Raw genomic sequence first — 17,248 nt, 5'->3', positions numbered from 1 at the left:
AAGTTTTAACGTGATTAGAGAGACATTGAACTCAACGTGTACAATCTCTGGGATAGACCACATCCACACTCTTCCCGTTGTGGATAACTTCATACGGCCCCCGATTCCTGCACGTTACCAGTGTAGATTTACCATAATACGGACAGAGAGTGGAATGTGTAGATCTACACTGCGCAGTTACCACCCTGTGCAGCAGCGCAGCTTTTGACGCTCACTGCCTGAGTTATGAGACGTATTTTGTAAGCTATCCTTACTTAACATTTGTTTGCCAGCCGTCGCTTACACAAGCTGTACGCGAGCAGCGAAGTGTGGACACCACGACTTCACTCCGGCTTAAAAAAGAAAAGAAACCCGCTCTCGTCTGGTCAGGTTACGCTAGCTGACACATAATGTTTCCAGCTAGCAGATATTCAAGTAAAGGTACGTCAGCTAATGGCTAGTTAGCTAACATGTTGCGAGCCTGCTGTCCAGGACTGGACGAAGCTAACAAAAGTTAGCGTTAGTAGTTGTCAGATCTCGCTACATGGTCTTTATACCTACAAGAGACAGATATAGATGATACTGAATATTTTGTCTGTGTGCAAAACGTCTTAGAAATGCTAGCGTTAACTGTCCAGCATGCTTATTTATGTTAGCATCACATATAGGTGAAAGTTCAACCAGTGTAATACACAGCTTAGGTCACTGCAACAGTGTCCTTGTCCTAGGTTGACGTTATGTATCACTTACACATTTTTAGAAAAGCACTGGCGTAGTTCATTTATCATTCTTTTTACGGTATCGAAAGTGTTTTGCTTTCCAAGAAGGATATTTGTTCGTAGCCTTGGATTTTGAATTTAGCTTAGCTGTTGTTACACACAACTCTGCTAGCAAAGTGCTATTGCTGCAAAGTAGCATGGCAGCTGCTTGGCATTTTCCCTACATTACATCTATTTATTGTGATAGTTTAGGTGTTAAATTTACAGCCTCCCCTTTCTATAGTGTGCCACCTGCCTAAACGTGTAATGTTGTAATTATTTGTCATCATTTCAATGTGTTTTGTCATTTGTAAAACAGGCTCAAGTAAACCAGTGAGCACACTATCTAAAATAGATGGTATAACTTTAAAACCGCATGCTAACCAGTTCCAGCTAGTCTTGACTGAGAGCTGTTCTCTCTCTTGCAGCCCACAGGTGTATCAGGGCACTGAAGACCGTACAAGTAGAGCATGCTGCCCCTCAGCTGTACACAACACTAAACAGACGGACATGCTCTTCAGTGTCAACACCCCGCATCACAACACACTACACTATCCATTCTCGAGATAAAGATTCAAGATGGGAAGGTAAGACACTGCGCCATCTAAAGTTACTTTTAAGTTTAGTTGTTGCTTGTCATTGTCCCATTAGGTTACCATGCTCAGGACGGTTTCTTGCCGTTTTGCTGATCTAGGCAAGACATCCACTTGCACCCTTGAGAACCACCCCTACAGTGTTGTTTATTTGTCAGGAGTCTAATACTGTTCTTCTCCATCATTGGGATATGATGTTTACACAGGATCAAAATAACATGGTCTTCATATAACCACAGGAGTACTAATTCTATTTTTAAGGATATGCCTGCAATAAATGATTTAACTCAGTAAGATATAAGACAAAAATCCATTACACCTTGCCCTTGACGATGTCCGATAATATTTAGAATTCTGGCCTGTTGTTTTTTGTGTGTCATCCAAAGAATGAGAAATGTCTGTGAATTTGTAGTGACAGGAAAGTTTGACAGTGTCACACTGAAGAATCAGTGTGAATCCGCCGTAAAACTGCAATCTTTTTCTTATTGATTATATATTACTTTGTAATTCACAAAATTAATAGTTTGTGTGGCTTCACTAAAAATAGACAGGTTTGATGTGTGACATAGCTGCAGTATCATTTTTAAATATATTCCCCGTTTCCAGGGATCGAAATGGAGAGGTTTGCCGATGAGGCAGATGTGGTGATAGTAGGTGGGGGCCCTGCCGGTCTTTCGGCAGCCATTCGTCTGAAGCAGCTAGCCAATGAACATGAGAAGGAGCTGCGAGTGTGCCTTGTGGAGAAGGCCTCTCAGATTGGAGCACACACCCTGTCAGGAGCCTGTCTAGAGCCCACTGCCCTTGACGAACTCATTCCTGATTGGAAGGAACGAGGGGTGAATGTCTTATTCAACATTTCTTCTTTGTGTGGTGTATAGATTGGTATCTACGGAGATGCCCTACTTTTATACCATAAGGGGTGGTTACATCAGGTGCTCCTATGATGTTGTCTAATATATTATGTGACTGTTTGTGATGAATGCTTTATGTAACATGACTACACATATGGTACACAGGAATAGAAGAGGTGCAGATCAATTAAATGGTTGAGCACTAATTGATTAATTTATGAAGAATTGCAGTTCTACACTGGAATATAGTATAGTATATATATTATGCATCAACATTTGCATACACCTACTCTGTGTATATGTGTGAATAAGCATGATGATGCACACAAATCCCTATGATGTTAAATCTCAATAACATACATTGTGCTTTTACCTCAGGCACCTTTGAACACTCCAGTGACTGAAGATGTGTTCGGCATTTTAACGGAAAAACGCAGAATCCCTGTCCCCATTTTGCCAGGTAAAAGCCTGTTACATTCTATTTGAATAAAGGAAACTGGTTAAATGCTCACTCATATTGTGAGCCACACCGTTGCCACACAGTCTGACAGGCTCAGGCATGAACAGGTTCTGCCCCTCAGAGGGGCTTGTGCTATTGATACCGGAGATCAGCATGACATTTGTAAATATTAGTTATTTACCAGTGGGAGAAAATAGGCTCCGAAAGGTGGGAGTGTGGGGGATTCAAAACCATCAATATGCATTTCACTGCAAGTTAAAACCTGTCTTGAATGGGTGAGAATACCAAAATGAATTTGAGAGAACAATACAACGTTCTTCAACGTGACAGTCATAATATAACCGTAGGGGTTGCCACACCATGAAAATTTCAAACTGAAGTTAAAATATACTGTGTGTGTATGTGTGTACATATATACTATCTTGACTAAAAGGTGGGGAAATTACCTCTAGGTATCAGACCAAAAGATGCCAATTCTTCAATGTGAGAATTGATATCAAAATACTGCTGCTCACCTATAAATCCCTACATAGCTTAGGGACAAAGTATATCACTGAGATGCCTTCGCTAACAAGGCTTCTAGACCGCTAAGATCATCCGAGACCAATTTGTTACTGGTTCCCACCTTTTTATGTTCACTTTAGCTTTCTGCTTATTTTTAACTGCACTGCACTGCTATAATGCACTTAAAGCTTTTGCACTTTTATGTCTCTCTTTTATTCTTTTATTGTATGCCATGTTTTTATGTGACGCACGTTGAGTCTGCCTCGTGCATGAAATGTGCTATCTAAATAAACGTGCCTTGCCCATCTTACTGGTGTTTATGTGCTGAGGTTTTTCTCATTGTCTGTAGGTCTGCCCATGGTGAACCATGGTAACTACATTGTGAGGCTGGGGAACTTTGTGCGCTGGCTGGGGGAGCAGGCCGAGGAGCTTGGAGTGGAGCTGTACCCTGGTTATGCTGCAGCTGAGGTGAGGTATTATCTGCCAGCCTCACCACATTTGATTAGATCTGGTTTTCTGTCTAGCGTCTGCCTGATTTAGGTGCTATAGAAAAGATAACGTTTTAAAAAAATGTTAAAGTAAAATCTACTACTAAGTGCTTACACCACTAGTCTGACGTTGATGATTCACGGAAGAATGAGCAGTTGCTGGACAAAAAGTGCAGTGATTTACAGACATACATACTGTATATGCATGCATTATTAATTTAGTACTGCCTAATTATTATAGGTGTACCTTTATCGGTAGACATCTCAATTGTTAAACCAAAAATGATGTAATAGTTATAACAGTAATTGGTGCATATATTTGTGTTTGTTCAGTCATTTTAATTTAAGATGTTTACAGCTTCAAGTGTTCACCTTTTATCTTTATTTTTATCTTTTATCACCTTTTGTCAAGGTTTTGTTTCACGAAGATGGAAGTGTAAAGGGAATTGCCACCAATGATGTAGGCATCGGCAAAGATGGCGCACCAAAGGTATTTGAAATATGAAAACAATCGCACTCATACACATATAGGTCATCCCTTTGAAAGGATATAGAGGAGAAACAAAGCAGCAGGAGTACAAGTACTTGCATCAAATGAAAAGCTCAGTTAAACAGGGATGCAAACTTGTCACCTTTCGGCGAAATTCGCCGTTTTTGTTCCGAAAAAGGTCATTTGTGTGATTCATGGAGATCTGCAATAAAAATATTTCGGGAGGGGGGGGGGGGGGGGGGCGTCCAAGTAATCGGCGAACGCAAGCTGTCATAAATATTTATTCCAAGCTTGTTCGTTTGGCCAACCCGTGTAATCATGTCATCTTCGGGTCTGTAGCTGCCTTGATGCCGTACTAGACAGGAGTGACGTTGGTACGCTTCAAAAACGTCATGGTACAGACACACCAACTCCGGCAGCGACGCAACGGACCGTCGAACGCACCGGCGAGTGGGCAGTTCTGTGTTCAAGTTGGATCAATTGGATAGACGTCCTGCGAAGTGGGCGGGACTTGAGTTTTGCTCTGCCGTTTCCAACATGGCGGCCGGTCCACAAACGATCTCATTTTACAGTTAAACTACACGCTAAAGCATGTTTCTGAAAACATTTGAGGCGGGAAATGTGTAGTGCAGTAACAGAATCTGGATTCATATTTGATCAACACTGCCTAGTTTGATAGTTTGAACGAAGTTTCTGGAGCCGGCGGCATTGCGTTGGACGGACGGCATTTGCATAAAGTTCAATCCATCGAACTTTATGCAAATTCACGTACGGCGACAGGGCAGTCAATTCGACGTGCCGTATCCATCATGCGGAGCTCCTGCTCTACATAGACAATGAATGGGATCCGTTGACTTGACGTCTGCTGCCGGAGTTGGTGTGTCTGTACCATCAGGCTTTCTAACGTAGGCTAACGTGCTAATGTCAGACAGTTCGCTGACATACGCATCGCAAATCACAACCATTTTTGCTGGTTACAATAACGGTGTTATCGGATAGTACAGTGTCTATTTCTCAGGAACCTTTGAAAAATCTAAGCGAGAAAACAACGTTAAATGTACCTACCATACCTTCACATTAAAAAAAAAAACCTAAAATAAATAATGGAAAATCAACGGAGCAAAGGCTTACTCTGATATCGATGTAATGTTAGCGAATGAGGGGTGAGAAGCCCCCTACCTCCCCTTGCTAATATTTATTCCGTTCGTCCAGAGTCAAATCTATTCTTGAGGTTCCAAATATTTTCAAAGCAGTTTGTCTTTCAATGTGAGGAGTCGATCGAGTTATTTTATGTTCCGTCGTTTGAAGCAAACCTTTTAGCCCTGGCATTGGTCTCCCATTATTTATACCTTCACTGGAAGGGAAGTCCATTTTCCAGGCTCTCGCCAGCCCCCTTCAGTGAGGCAGAGGAATAACATTGAAGCATATGCAATATATATATATATATATATATATATGTGTGTGTATATATATATATATATATATATATATGTGTGTGTATATATATATATATATATATTCCGCGAGGGGGTTTGGGTCCTTGTCACCTTTTTCATCCCTGATGAGTTTGCACCCCTGGTTAAAGCTCCATTAACTGACCTCCTTTATCCGTAATCAAGTTTGTAGTTCATTACTCAGTCACTACATAGTGTATTATACAATATGTAGTAATGTGTGAAACATACATATGCCATATATTAGCTACAATATTCTGTAGGTAGCTGTTATAGTGAGGCATGGGACAATATGAAAACTTCATATCAAAATGATCTTGGCCAAAATAATTGCGATTCACAATAGTATCCCGATAATAGGGATGTCCCGATCCGATATTTGGATCGGATCGGCCGCCGATATTAGCAAAAAATGCATATCGATATCGGATCGGCCTGCAAGGGAAAATCCCGATCCGGGCTCCCGATCCAGTTTTTTTTCAAAACTCCGGTGTTTTCCAGCGCACCGATGTAGGTAATCATTCCAGTTTTTTAACGTTTTTTTCCCCAAAATCCGGTCCGCGTTTTCCAGCACACCTAGCGCACACCTCGCGACCTGTCCAGCATCCCCTAAACAACAACAAGACGGACTTGTGTGCATGTCCAGTGTTTCCCCTACCATTGCACAGGCCATAAAATCAATAAGCCAAAAATAAGCCACCTATCAATTCATTCATAAATCTCTTAACATTTACATTAGGAGCGCCTCCGCGCATCACAGCAGACTTGCTCCGCAAGACGCGCAGCCACAACAATCCTCGCCGCGCACTCCCGCTACGTTCTTCTTCGTGGACTTTACGCGCTTGATGTTGTTCTGATGCCGCTCTGCCTCGTTAAACCACCACGATGTCGCTTTCTACTTTGAAAACACGTAAAGTTGACACTGTATTTTGATAAGCTGTTGCACTCTTCAGACTCGTGGTGTGAGCGGAATCGGACCGGTACCGGAACCGGACCGGCTTCCGCGCTGCCTGCTCGCACAGATCCGCTCGTGCGCACATGCGCTGATGCAGGTCGAGTGTTGTCGATAAATATATGCACTCCTTCTAAACAACATCAAGCCATATTGTGTGTGTAGTATTAGGACGTGATGACGTCTGTGGGGGAGGATTGTTTTTGATAAGATGTGGAACTCTGAGTTAACCTATTTCTACCTGAATTTCTATGAACTATTAGGCTGTTGAGTAAACCTATAACTTATATTTTACTTGATAAAATAAGACATTATATGCACTCATATGTCGTTGTAGTGTTTTACAGTATCTGTAGCTATTAATGTGATGCTCATCATTTTCCAGCCATATTTTTCCAGCCCCTAATTTTGGATCATTTCCATCAACCGGCACCTTAATAAGTCACTCTCTCCTTGTGATCTTGAATACACTCTGGTTTGAGAAAGTCTGAGAAAGTCCTTTACTTTTTCTTTCGTGTTTAAGAAGGTAGCATGTCATGTTTCTGTACAGGTGCATTTTCCTTTCTGTCTGATTACACCAAATGTTGTTTTCCTGTTTTTATAGAAAGTGATTAACTGATTGCTACCCTACTAACCAAACTATTTCTATAACCATTCTTCTCTTGCTTCAGGATGTTTTTGAGAGAGGAATGGAGCTTCATGCTAAAGTCACGTTGTTTGGAGAGGGCTGTCATGGCCACTTGGCCAAGCAGCTTTACAAGCAATTCAACCTGCGTGAGAACTGTGAACCCCAGACCTACGCCATTGGCCTGAAGGAGGTAAATGTCTATCCTGAGGAAACTAATTAAAGTGGTTTCTGTAATATTTTTTTTGACAGTGGTGATTCAACAATGTGTCCACAGTGTATGATTTATTTTCAGTCACACAAAAAAATAGAAATAAACGACTTGTTGATGGAGTTCTGTTGTCTTAGGTGTGGACAATTGATGAGAAGAAGTGGAGGCCGGGCAGAGTGGAGCATTCAGTGGGCTGGCCCCTGAACAGAAACACGTATGGAGGATCCTTCCTGTATCACCTGAATGAAGGAGAGCCGCTGGTGGCGTTGGGCTTTGTGGTGAGTGGACTAGTAAACATACTGATGATGATATAACCAGATGAATGTGACAGCTGAATGTCATGCAGGCCGTAAATAACCGCTGAATTGAATAGTCATGCCGTGGGCACATTGTAAATTGTTTATCCTGCAGATGAAAAATAAATACAGCTTCGGAGAGATTCTTCACATTTCACTGTGAAATCTATAGTGGAAATATACTGTAGATTATCATATTAATATTATATCACACTGCATACAATGTATCTGTGTGCTTTGATTTACTTAAAAAAAAAAAAACTATTCACAACACCCTTTAATCAAAGCGTGACTTGTATGCATTTTTTCTTTTAAAAAAGAGCCATTGCTCTTCCCATGCTGACACCTTTGCATGTATTGCAGACTGCCTTCCTGGTGTTGGTTGACGTTAATACTTCCATACTGCACTTTTAGACCATTTTCTAGCATGTATCCATGGGATGCCTGTGTGTGGCACAGCAGCCCTCAGTGTTGATAGGCTATTACTCATGAGGTATTACTTATGAGATAAACAGAAAACCTTGAGTTGTCGTAGACATAAAAATAGTTTGAAGCTTGTCTAGAGTGATGACAAAAATACAACACAAGAAAATATGGGGAGAGGAATTGGATTTAAAATATGTTCTAAGCCTCTGTTGCTTCAGAACATAATCAAACATTTTATATTTGTCTACTCTGTTTGTTATGCTTGTCTTTTCATGATTTTGATTGAGGGAATGCTTTTCACTCCAGGTTGGTCTGGACTACACCAACCCTTACCTGAGCCCCTTCAGGGAGTTCCAGCGCTGGAAGCATCATCCCTCTGTTGCTCCCACACTGGAGGGAGGCAACAGGATCGCATATGGAGCCAGGGCACTGAACGAAGGAGGACTACAGGTATATGTCTATATTGCATAGTTTCAGTATCAATAACACTTGCTTGAACCCTAAAACTGACTTAATCTAAATGTCAAAAGATGCAGCTCAGCCACTGGAGAAACCACAAAATGTATTTAAAGATTATAGTGTAATACAGAGAAGACTATTGTGCATGACTGGATTAAATTAGCTAGTTTCCCTACAGAGATTATTTAAATGTATTCATCATTTCATATTTAATTGAAGCCATCAGCAGATTCCACATTTTAGAATCGCATTTACTCGGCTAACAAATCAATGATTTTACAGCAACAAGTTACTAATTAAATCATTTTTATTGTTGTTTTCCCTACTACTGATGCGTTTGGTTTATTTATTGTATTCATGAAATGCGTATGTGAGCCTCCGAAGTGGTTAGTTTGATTTCACCAATCTGTGTGTGCTTCTGGGGCGTCCTTGGTCAGCCTGATTTTATTATTATTACTGCATTCTCATCGTAAAAGTTTCAAGACAAGGATGGATAACATCCTTTGATCTATCCGATATGCAACATCACTCTTATTGGGCAAAGATTTTAGATTACAAATGTGTTTAGATTAAAATATTTCCTCTGCTAAAATTCACAGCCAAACGGATTCAGTTTTATCTGCAACTAATGAAAAGCCATTTTTTAAAAATGCATCCTTTATTAGAATTCTGGGTGAAGCGAAAAAAGGAATAGAATTGTTTTGATAATGATGCTTTTAACAAAAATGCGGTGGAAATATGTATTTGTAAACAACATAAATACTTTGAGCAAGCACAGCCACTGCTCATTTACATGAACAGAGCAGCTGAGGAAGGGCATCTGCTGGATTCTGTAGCTGATAACAAGTTTAAAGCATTATATCCCACCTGGCTTGGGATGTTTTGGCTGCCTTGATCAGCCAGCTGCTATTGCAACCTGGACTTGGATAATCTGCGTACAATGGATGGCTGGATATAACTAAAGGCTCATTTAGTTCTCCTAATTCATGAGCCATGGAAATTCACTCTAGGAAACTACCAACACTAGTTCGCTGATGAACTACATCTAATTTAAAAATGTTTATAGTATGCCTTATGATTTCACGTGATAAATGCTTTGTGATTGATAATATGATGGAGAATTACTGATGCCATATTGGCTTTCAATTCAATTTTATGTGTCATATCACAACAGAAGTCATCTCAGGACACTTGACACATTGCTTTGGCATTGAATAACAATATGAATACAACAAGGTTAAAAAATGAACATGAAATCTCTCCTCCTCCTTCTCTCCAGTCTATCCCAGAGCTGACTTTTCCTGGAGGCCTGCTGATAGGCTGCAGCCCTGGTTTTATGAACGTCCCAAAGATCAAAGGCACCCACACAGCTATGAAGAGCGGCATGCTGGCAGCTGAGGCCATTTTCCCCAAAGTCACAGCAGAGAGCCTGGATTCAGAGACGGCAGGTACAGAAATTAAACGTGCATGAAAAGTCATGTAAGTAGCACCAGTAGCTGTTTGTATTTAACCATTACCAGTTCTGAGCCATCAGGGAGAGTCTGGGGTTAGTTTAATTCAGAAACCATAGATGCATACAGGATGTACACAAAAGTACTTTTACACCTCATGGGAAATTATGATATTAACTTTGAAGTTACGTAACTGCAACACTGCAACCAGGCTGGGTCGTAACAGGTTGACAGGTAGTAGCATATGTCAACTATAAAAGGTCAGGCAATAAAAGTCTTGATATGAGTTTTCAGAGCAACCTGAGAAAACCTAACTGATGTCCTAATGGGACAGGGAAGTTTTGCAGGTTTATCATTAAAAAAACTGCAATGTCAGTGAAAATGTCAGTGGCAACTCTCAAGTGTCATAACAAAATTACCTCTATAGCACTGTGGTCCCTGGTTTACTTCATCCTGGTTGTACTTCAAATACTTTCATGAAGGTTTTACATCATTTTGGAAATTCACTGCAGCATAAAGACAAAACAAGAATGGACTATACAAGTTGTATGTAGTTGAGGAATATTCAATTCTTAATTAACGGTTTAGTTCACCCAAAAGGCTTCATTACTCCCATGGTATCCCCTGGTATTGTGTTGTGCAGGTAGTTTTGGTTTTATGTGCCAGAATTTGAAGCGATCCACGCCTGAAACTTCTGCCACCACTCCATCTTTTTAGGTGGATCAGATTTAATTTAATTATCAAAAAATAAGCTCAAACTGTATCGTAGTCCTCTTATCTGACTGTAAAAAATTTTTGGAGGAATCTTTTCTGCCAAAATGTAATTCATTTTGAATCCTTCCAGGACTCCATATACCCGAGTACGCTGAGGCTTTGAAGAATTCATGGGTGTGGAAAGAGCTGCGTGCAGTAAGAAACATCAGGCCGTCCTTCCACAATTACTTTGGCCTGTACGGTGGCATGGCCTACACTGGACTGTTCTACTGGATCTTCAGAGGAAAAGAGCCGTGGACACTCAAACATTGTGGTAAGTTTCACTGTACAGCGCAAATATTTGTTTCAATTCTATGCATTTAGCTGATCTGATTGGTGTAGCTTAACAGTAGGAAAAAATTTAAAATATATTAAAGACGAAGCAGTGTTAATTTCGTTAACCAAACCTAGGATGAAATGCATTCGTCCTTTTTTAGTACATGACTAAGACGAGACACTGACAAAATGGCAATGACATCATTAAACATGAACTGTGACAATGTCGGCTTTCAAATTTGTCAATGAAAAAAGATGGGACTAAATTGTAGTTTAAAAATAAAAACGTTACCAATATATCTCTTTATTTTCATAACAAAAAAAAGGATACAAACATTCAGAAAGAACTTTGTTTTTATTTTCAAAGCAGCAAAGCTGTCCTCTCAACGTGGCATCATGACTTTTCGTAAATATACACGCCACTTCCTGTGGCGTGTTATCTGTACGCAATTCGAGCTATCCGCGTGTATGTGTACGTTCTGAGCGAAACGACCCATCACATCCGCGTGTTTGTCAGCGCCCTCTAGCGAAACGACCCATCACATCCGCATTTGTCAGCACCCTCTAGCGAAACGACCCATCACATCTGCGTTTGTCAGCGCCCTCTAGCGAAACGACCCATCACATCCGCGTTTGTCAGCGCCCTCTAGCGAAACGACCCATCACATCTGCGTGTATGTAAACGCCCTTTAGGGTTAGGGTTCGGCGTTGATAAACACGCGAAAAGGCGATTGTGCGTAGTGATAACACGCCATAATGGCATACGAGTTGGCGTGTCATACATACGCCACTTCATGAGATCAGTCTGGCCCTCTGCTCATTGTCAGGCTGCCTGATAATCAGCAAAGTCGGGAGGTGCCCTGGGATGTGGTTGCACTTGACTTTTCAGAGGGATTGTGATTAGCTGCGTTCACATATATCTGTCCACACGGACCACGACCTGCCTGATCGCATAGTGATCGGATACATTTTGTGGTCAAAGGAGTTACTTTCTCATAGATTCTTTGCTTACTCTTCCTCCCTGCAGTATGAGTTGTTTTATTGAAGAATAGCCAGTTACTGCGATAAAAACAAATATTATAAATTATTTGCAGTCCCACGTTATTTTGTTATTTAAAAGCTTTTATTTTGAAAATGAGGAAATGTTCGGTTTTCATCAGAAGCAAATTAACACGCCTCGGACAGCAAGTCTCAGCTGTGCTCCAGCCCCGGATTTCCTCCTCTACTCCCTTAGCTCTTGCTAAGGAAAGGAACTCCAGTGTGGGGGGAAGCTGATAGAGATCTACGTTTGATACATTGTCAGAATTGTGACCACACCTAACTGAGATCCTCGATGTGAGTCACCTCGGCACGTGGTCTGACCTCAGTGTACAGACGTGATAGTTTACGAATCCTGTTGTGATCAGATGACAAAATGTCACATTGAAAAGACAAATGTAACCAAGTACATATATAAATAAGCCACTGAGGGGCAGAGGGGGTGAAATGGTTACGGACAAATGTTCTGGGCTAAAAATATACCAATGTTCAGTGCACAGTAAATCTTTGGATTCGGCATTCTGTTTATACACAGTACTGCATACACATGCCCGCATGAACAGCATAGATAAATAGCAGCATTGTTCCTATTGAAGCCGGCCAGCCACACTGAGACGGTCTAAAACGTCTCACTTCCAGTTCCGCGCACTACTTTCTCAAGCTTCTCAATCACCTCAAGCTTAGCTATATGCACTTCCCACATTAATGCTCAGCCCTGTGTTGAGTGTCAAAACTGCATGTATACAAATATATATTCACCTCGTGTTTTAGAAGAGGATAAAATAAAACGAACAAAAAACTACAGTATGACTCCAACACTTAAGTTAAAGGTAACGATGACAACAACAAGACATGAGAGAAAGAAACAAGTTGATCTTTTGGCTTGACTATATATGTGGGATGTTCAGTATAATCTTATGCCTAAAAAAAGACTAAAATGTGAAGTTGTCATTGATGCTGAAATAGTTACATCAGTTGCCTAAGCTACAACTTCCCAGACTTTTTTAGTTCACTAAAACTTAACTAAAAATAAAAGGGTGAGGTTAACCAACTTGGACATTTGACACAGGACTAATAATAATCATGTGTTACTAGAAAGCTCATATTTGATGAGGAGAAATAAGCAGAAGTGAAATGAGCAGAAACATTTGGAAGGGATTGTTTTTTAATATTGATTTGTGAAATGTTGCCTGTTTACACTGTTCATTCGAAGAAAAACTGCTATAAAAGCATAACACATTGTGAGAAATCAGTGTGACCTGAATGTACAAAGAATACCGCATGTACAGTGGAGCAGTATTGTTTTTCAGTGTGGTTAGCAGCACAGCACAATGCCAGTGCTTTGTATGTAGGTGAGGTATTGGGTAATCTTATCTTAGTGGATAAAATCAACATTTCGTAACCGTCTGTGCTTGATCTGTCTCAGGCCTTGATGCAAACCAGCTGAAACCGGCTAAAGAGTGCACACCGATTGAATACCCTAAGCCCGACGGCAAGATAAGCTTTGACCTGCTCTCTTCTGTGGCTCTGAGTGGCACCAACCATGAGGGGGACCAGCCCCCCCATCTGACCTTAAAGAATGACAGCATCCCAGTCGAAAGGAACCTGGCGATATACGATGGGCCTGAGCAACGCTTCTGCCCTGCAGGTAACAATATGGCTTCTGACAAGCATCCACCACACAATCTCTCAGGGAGCAGATAAAAGTTTAGTTTCACACCACATGCATGGGTTTTAGAGGGCAGAACACTTTGAATACGTCAGTGTGCACTAAAAAAACCATAAGGGATCTTTTTAAATTATATACTGATATCTTGCAGACTAATAAGTGAATAGAAGATTACCATGAGATTAATCAATCATGAAAAAATTAAATGAAAAAAAAAATGCTCCAGCCCTAAATCTAGTGTTATTTATGTATTGATTTTTTCCCCAAATATATTTTATTGAGCACTTAATATTTCATTTAAAAATATTGTATGCATTCAGGACATTTACATGTTCTTAATGTGTGCATAAGGGAATTAAATACATATTATCTAAATAAAATGTAGAAAGCAGTAAAAGTAGACAAGCATCTAAATACAGAAAAATAAAATAGTAATAATATCAAGAAAAACTGAAAAGTTAGATATTTGCAGCATGAAAAAATATATTACAAAACACTTAGTTGATAGCAAGACCCCTGCCCTTAATACAATTCAATTTCAAATACACTTGACGCGCATGCGTGCTTCTAGTAGTTAACATGGCCTGTTGATTATGGCTACAATTAATGCAGACAACCGTCCTTTGTCAATTATTTTTCAAATTAATAATTCGGTCTATTGAAGAAAATGCTGGTTGCAATTACTGAGAACTCAAAGTAAAATCTTATGTTTGTTGTTTTAATAGACCAACAGAAAATTTAATATAATTGGTTTTGGACTTTCGTATAAACAGAGCAAAGCAATCAAACTTAAGTTTTGAGGACTGTTTGGAATTCTTGCTTGATCGGAGCCTTGGATGATTAAATCATAATCAAAATGGTTGAATTACTCTAACAATGAGCGTGGCGGTCAGTTTGCAAACATAACTGCTGGCTATCAAATGTCAACGTCTCGGCTAAAATCAGCAAACGTGCTTTGAGATAAATGAGATGGTTCCAGTTGTGCTCTCTCTCCAAGCAAAGAATACCATACTCTGATTTGGAGTTGTTAAAAACGAAAGCACTCTGTTGTAAACAACCTCCACAGCAAAGGAGTAATCACTTCCTTTTATAAACAAACATCAAACATCCTGGTGGGAACATGCAGGTTTTTTAATGAGAAAATGTCATGGCCAAGTATATTTTGTGCAAATGACTGACAAACAGTTGCTGGTTCTAAAAGTCTAAAAAAAAAAAAAAAAAAAAGGTATTTTAAGAGCACTGTGTGTTTATTCAAGGTCTCCAGATAAAGACAAAGAAACACTTTTGCATGGCTTCCTTTGAACATAGACAAACGCAGCGCAGCTTCATGTTAGGAAGGTTAATTCAACGCTTATGGGATCAGCTTTGTTGGCTGGCATGCCCTTTTTAAATGGTGATGGTGGACAAAAGCAGCAGATCATCGTAACCTGTTATATCATCTACACTTGGATGATATAACTTTTTTTACTGTAAAACAACTTTCATAGGCAAAACATTACCACCAGAATGGAATTTGGCAGCTGTAACATTTCCATTAGAGTCTTAACGACCCTGACCCCTATTTATAGATGCATATACATGCAGATGTGATTATGTCACCATGGCATTGGAATATCCATATATTTACATGTAAATGCATGACCATGTAACCATAAAAGCATGTATTTTATTATTGTAGGTAAAGCTTTTAGTTTTGAACTACTTTTATCCAACGTTTTTTATCCGAACATCCATCCATCCATCCATTTTCTACCGCTTATCCTGTATTTAGGGTCACGGGGGGGCTGGAGCCGATCCCAGCTGTCATTGGGCGAAGGCAGGGTTCACCCTGGACAGGACGCCAGTCTATCACAGGGCCAACATGTAGAGACAAACAACCATTCATACTCACATTCATACCTACGGGCAATTTAGAGTCACCAATTAACCTGTCCCCATCCTGCATGTCTTTGGACTGTGGGAGGAAGCCAGAGAACCCGGAGAGAACCCACGCTTACACGGGGAGAACATGCAAACTCCACACAGAAGGAACCCGGGCCGACCCGGGAATCGAACCCAGGACCCTCTTGCTGTGAGGCGAGAGTGCTACCCACTACACCACCGTGCAGCCCTTATCCGAACATTTTACTTGCATCATATCAAAATATCAGGCTCCAATAATAATCTTCATCTTTCTCCCAAACCCATTGTGGTTGGCAATTTCAAGCAAGTGGTTTGAAGCCAAGTGTGATCCACATCCATGTAGGCTACATTCATCTCCGAATCAATCGTGATCGTGGATGTTGTCACACTATTTTGCAATCGACTTGACCGAAGCCGTCCACAATCGACTCCCCAGCTTTCATGTGAACCTTTTGCTGGAAGCCGGAGAACCCAGAGATTCTTGTACATTATGATATCTCAAACTCAATGCCTGCTTTTTGATATAATAGTGAGCCACCGAATGTTTTCCACCCACATACGCACTGCTTATTAATATAATTTTGAAGAGTTCTCTGAAATGTAGAAAGGGTGTATCAGTCTTTTCTTCTTTTTTTTTTTTTTGCAAAAAGGTATCTCATATTAACCAGAGACAGTATATCGATGACCTGTTCCAATCCTAATGGTAAACACCATAATGTTCCACGTTCATCTTTGTGTAAAACAAATTAAATCCTTATCAGAAGATAAAGTGGGACAGGAAATTAATGGAAATATTTCACATCCTTCAGTGCATCTCATTATCTAACTAGCTATGTTTTCTCCTCCCAGGTGTGTACGAGTACGTTCCCGTTGAAACAGGAGATGGGATGAGATTGCAGATCAACGCACAGAACTGTGTCCACTGTAAGACCTGCGATATCAAGGACCCGAGCCAAAACATCAACTGGGTTGTGCCTGAAGGCGGCGGTGGACCAGCCTACAATGGAATGTGAACATCTTGGGGGTGTTTTTTTTTTTTACCTTTTCTTTTATCTAGAAAGAGAACTAATGTATTGTGTGTGCAGGGTTGCCAGTGATGGCAAATGTGCCCAAGGAACAGAAAATATTGTTTTGCTTTGTTTTTTGAATGATTGAAAAATAAAATCAGCAAACAGCAAGAATATTAGTATTAAAACTGAATCTTCATGAAAATGAATAATTTATACGGTTGAATATTAAGTCAACTATGCTTGATGCAGGGCTATATAAAACTGAAATTAGAAGGCAATTTCCAGTGTTTGCTTCATGGCTATAACATCCACATTATGGACATTCAAAATAGTTTAAAATGGTTCTTACTTTTGAATGAAAAGGTACTTAACCTAGTAGTTAATATATTTCCTTCAAAATCTTTCTGTAAATGAACGAGCAGTTCTCAATTTAAAGTTTATTTCAGCATTTAATCCAGGTGCTTTTCATCCGCAGTATTGTACATAATTAATGATAATATCACAGTAAATAATAAAGAACTCTTGACTGTTATCCTTTTTTTGTTTTATTGGCTTCTGTAAAAAAAAAACACAAACAGATGGATGGCCATGGACACGGCCTTA

At 40.1% G+C, this 17,248-nt stretch overlaps 1 protein-coding gene across 1 annotated transcript; it reads left to right on the top strand.

Annotated features, from left to right (window-relative positions):
• The first annotated feature begins 241 nt into the window (after nt 1–241).
• On the top strand, nt 242–16,792 carry etfdh (electron transfer flavoprotein dehydrogenase). Its single transcript, XM_084009731.1, has 13 exons — nt 242–420; nt 1,166–1,324; nt 1,937–2,166; nt 2,560–2,641; nt 3,495–3,613; nt 4,046–4,123; nt 7,201–7,347; nt 7,503–7,643; nt 8,394–8,537; nt 9,826–9,994; nt 10,842–11,024; nt 13,491–13,712; nt 16,485–16,792. Exons 1-13 carry the CDS (start codon nt 390–392, stop codon nt 16,646–16,648), a joined length of 1,869 nt encoding a protein of 622 aa, XP_083865857.1. The 5' UTR covers nt 242–389; the 3' UTR covers nt 16,649–16,792.
• The last annotated feature ends 456 nt before the right edge of the window (nt 16,793–17,248 follow it).

The sequence above is a fragment of the Eutrigla gurnardus genome, assembly GCF_963514095.1.
Source record: "Eutrigla gurnardus genome assembly, chromosome: 5".
Lineage (NCBI taxonomy): Eukaryota > Metazoa > Chordata > Actinopteri > Perciformes > Triglidae > Eutrigla > Eutrigla gurnardus.
Note: the sequence above shows the minus strand (reverse complement) of the source record. Positions and strands in the feature narration are given on the sequence as shown.

Bases quoted from the DNA above. Each gene is read 5' to 3' on its own strand.
- etfdh (XM_084009731.1), top strand. From the start codon at position 390: ATGTTTCCAGCTAGCAGATATTCAAGTAAAG. The intron at 1,325-1,936 runs GTAAGACACTGC...CCCCGTTTCCAG, and splicing joins TAAAGATTCAAGATGGGAAG to GGATCGAAATGGAGAGGTTT. The intron at 7,348-7,502 runs GTAAATGTCTAT...CTGTTGTCTTAG, and splicing joins ACGCCATTGGCCTGAAGGAG to GTGTGGACAATTGATGAGAA.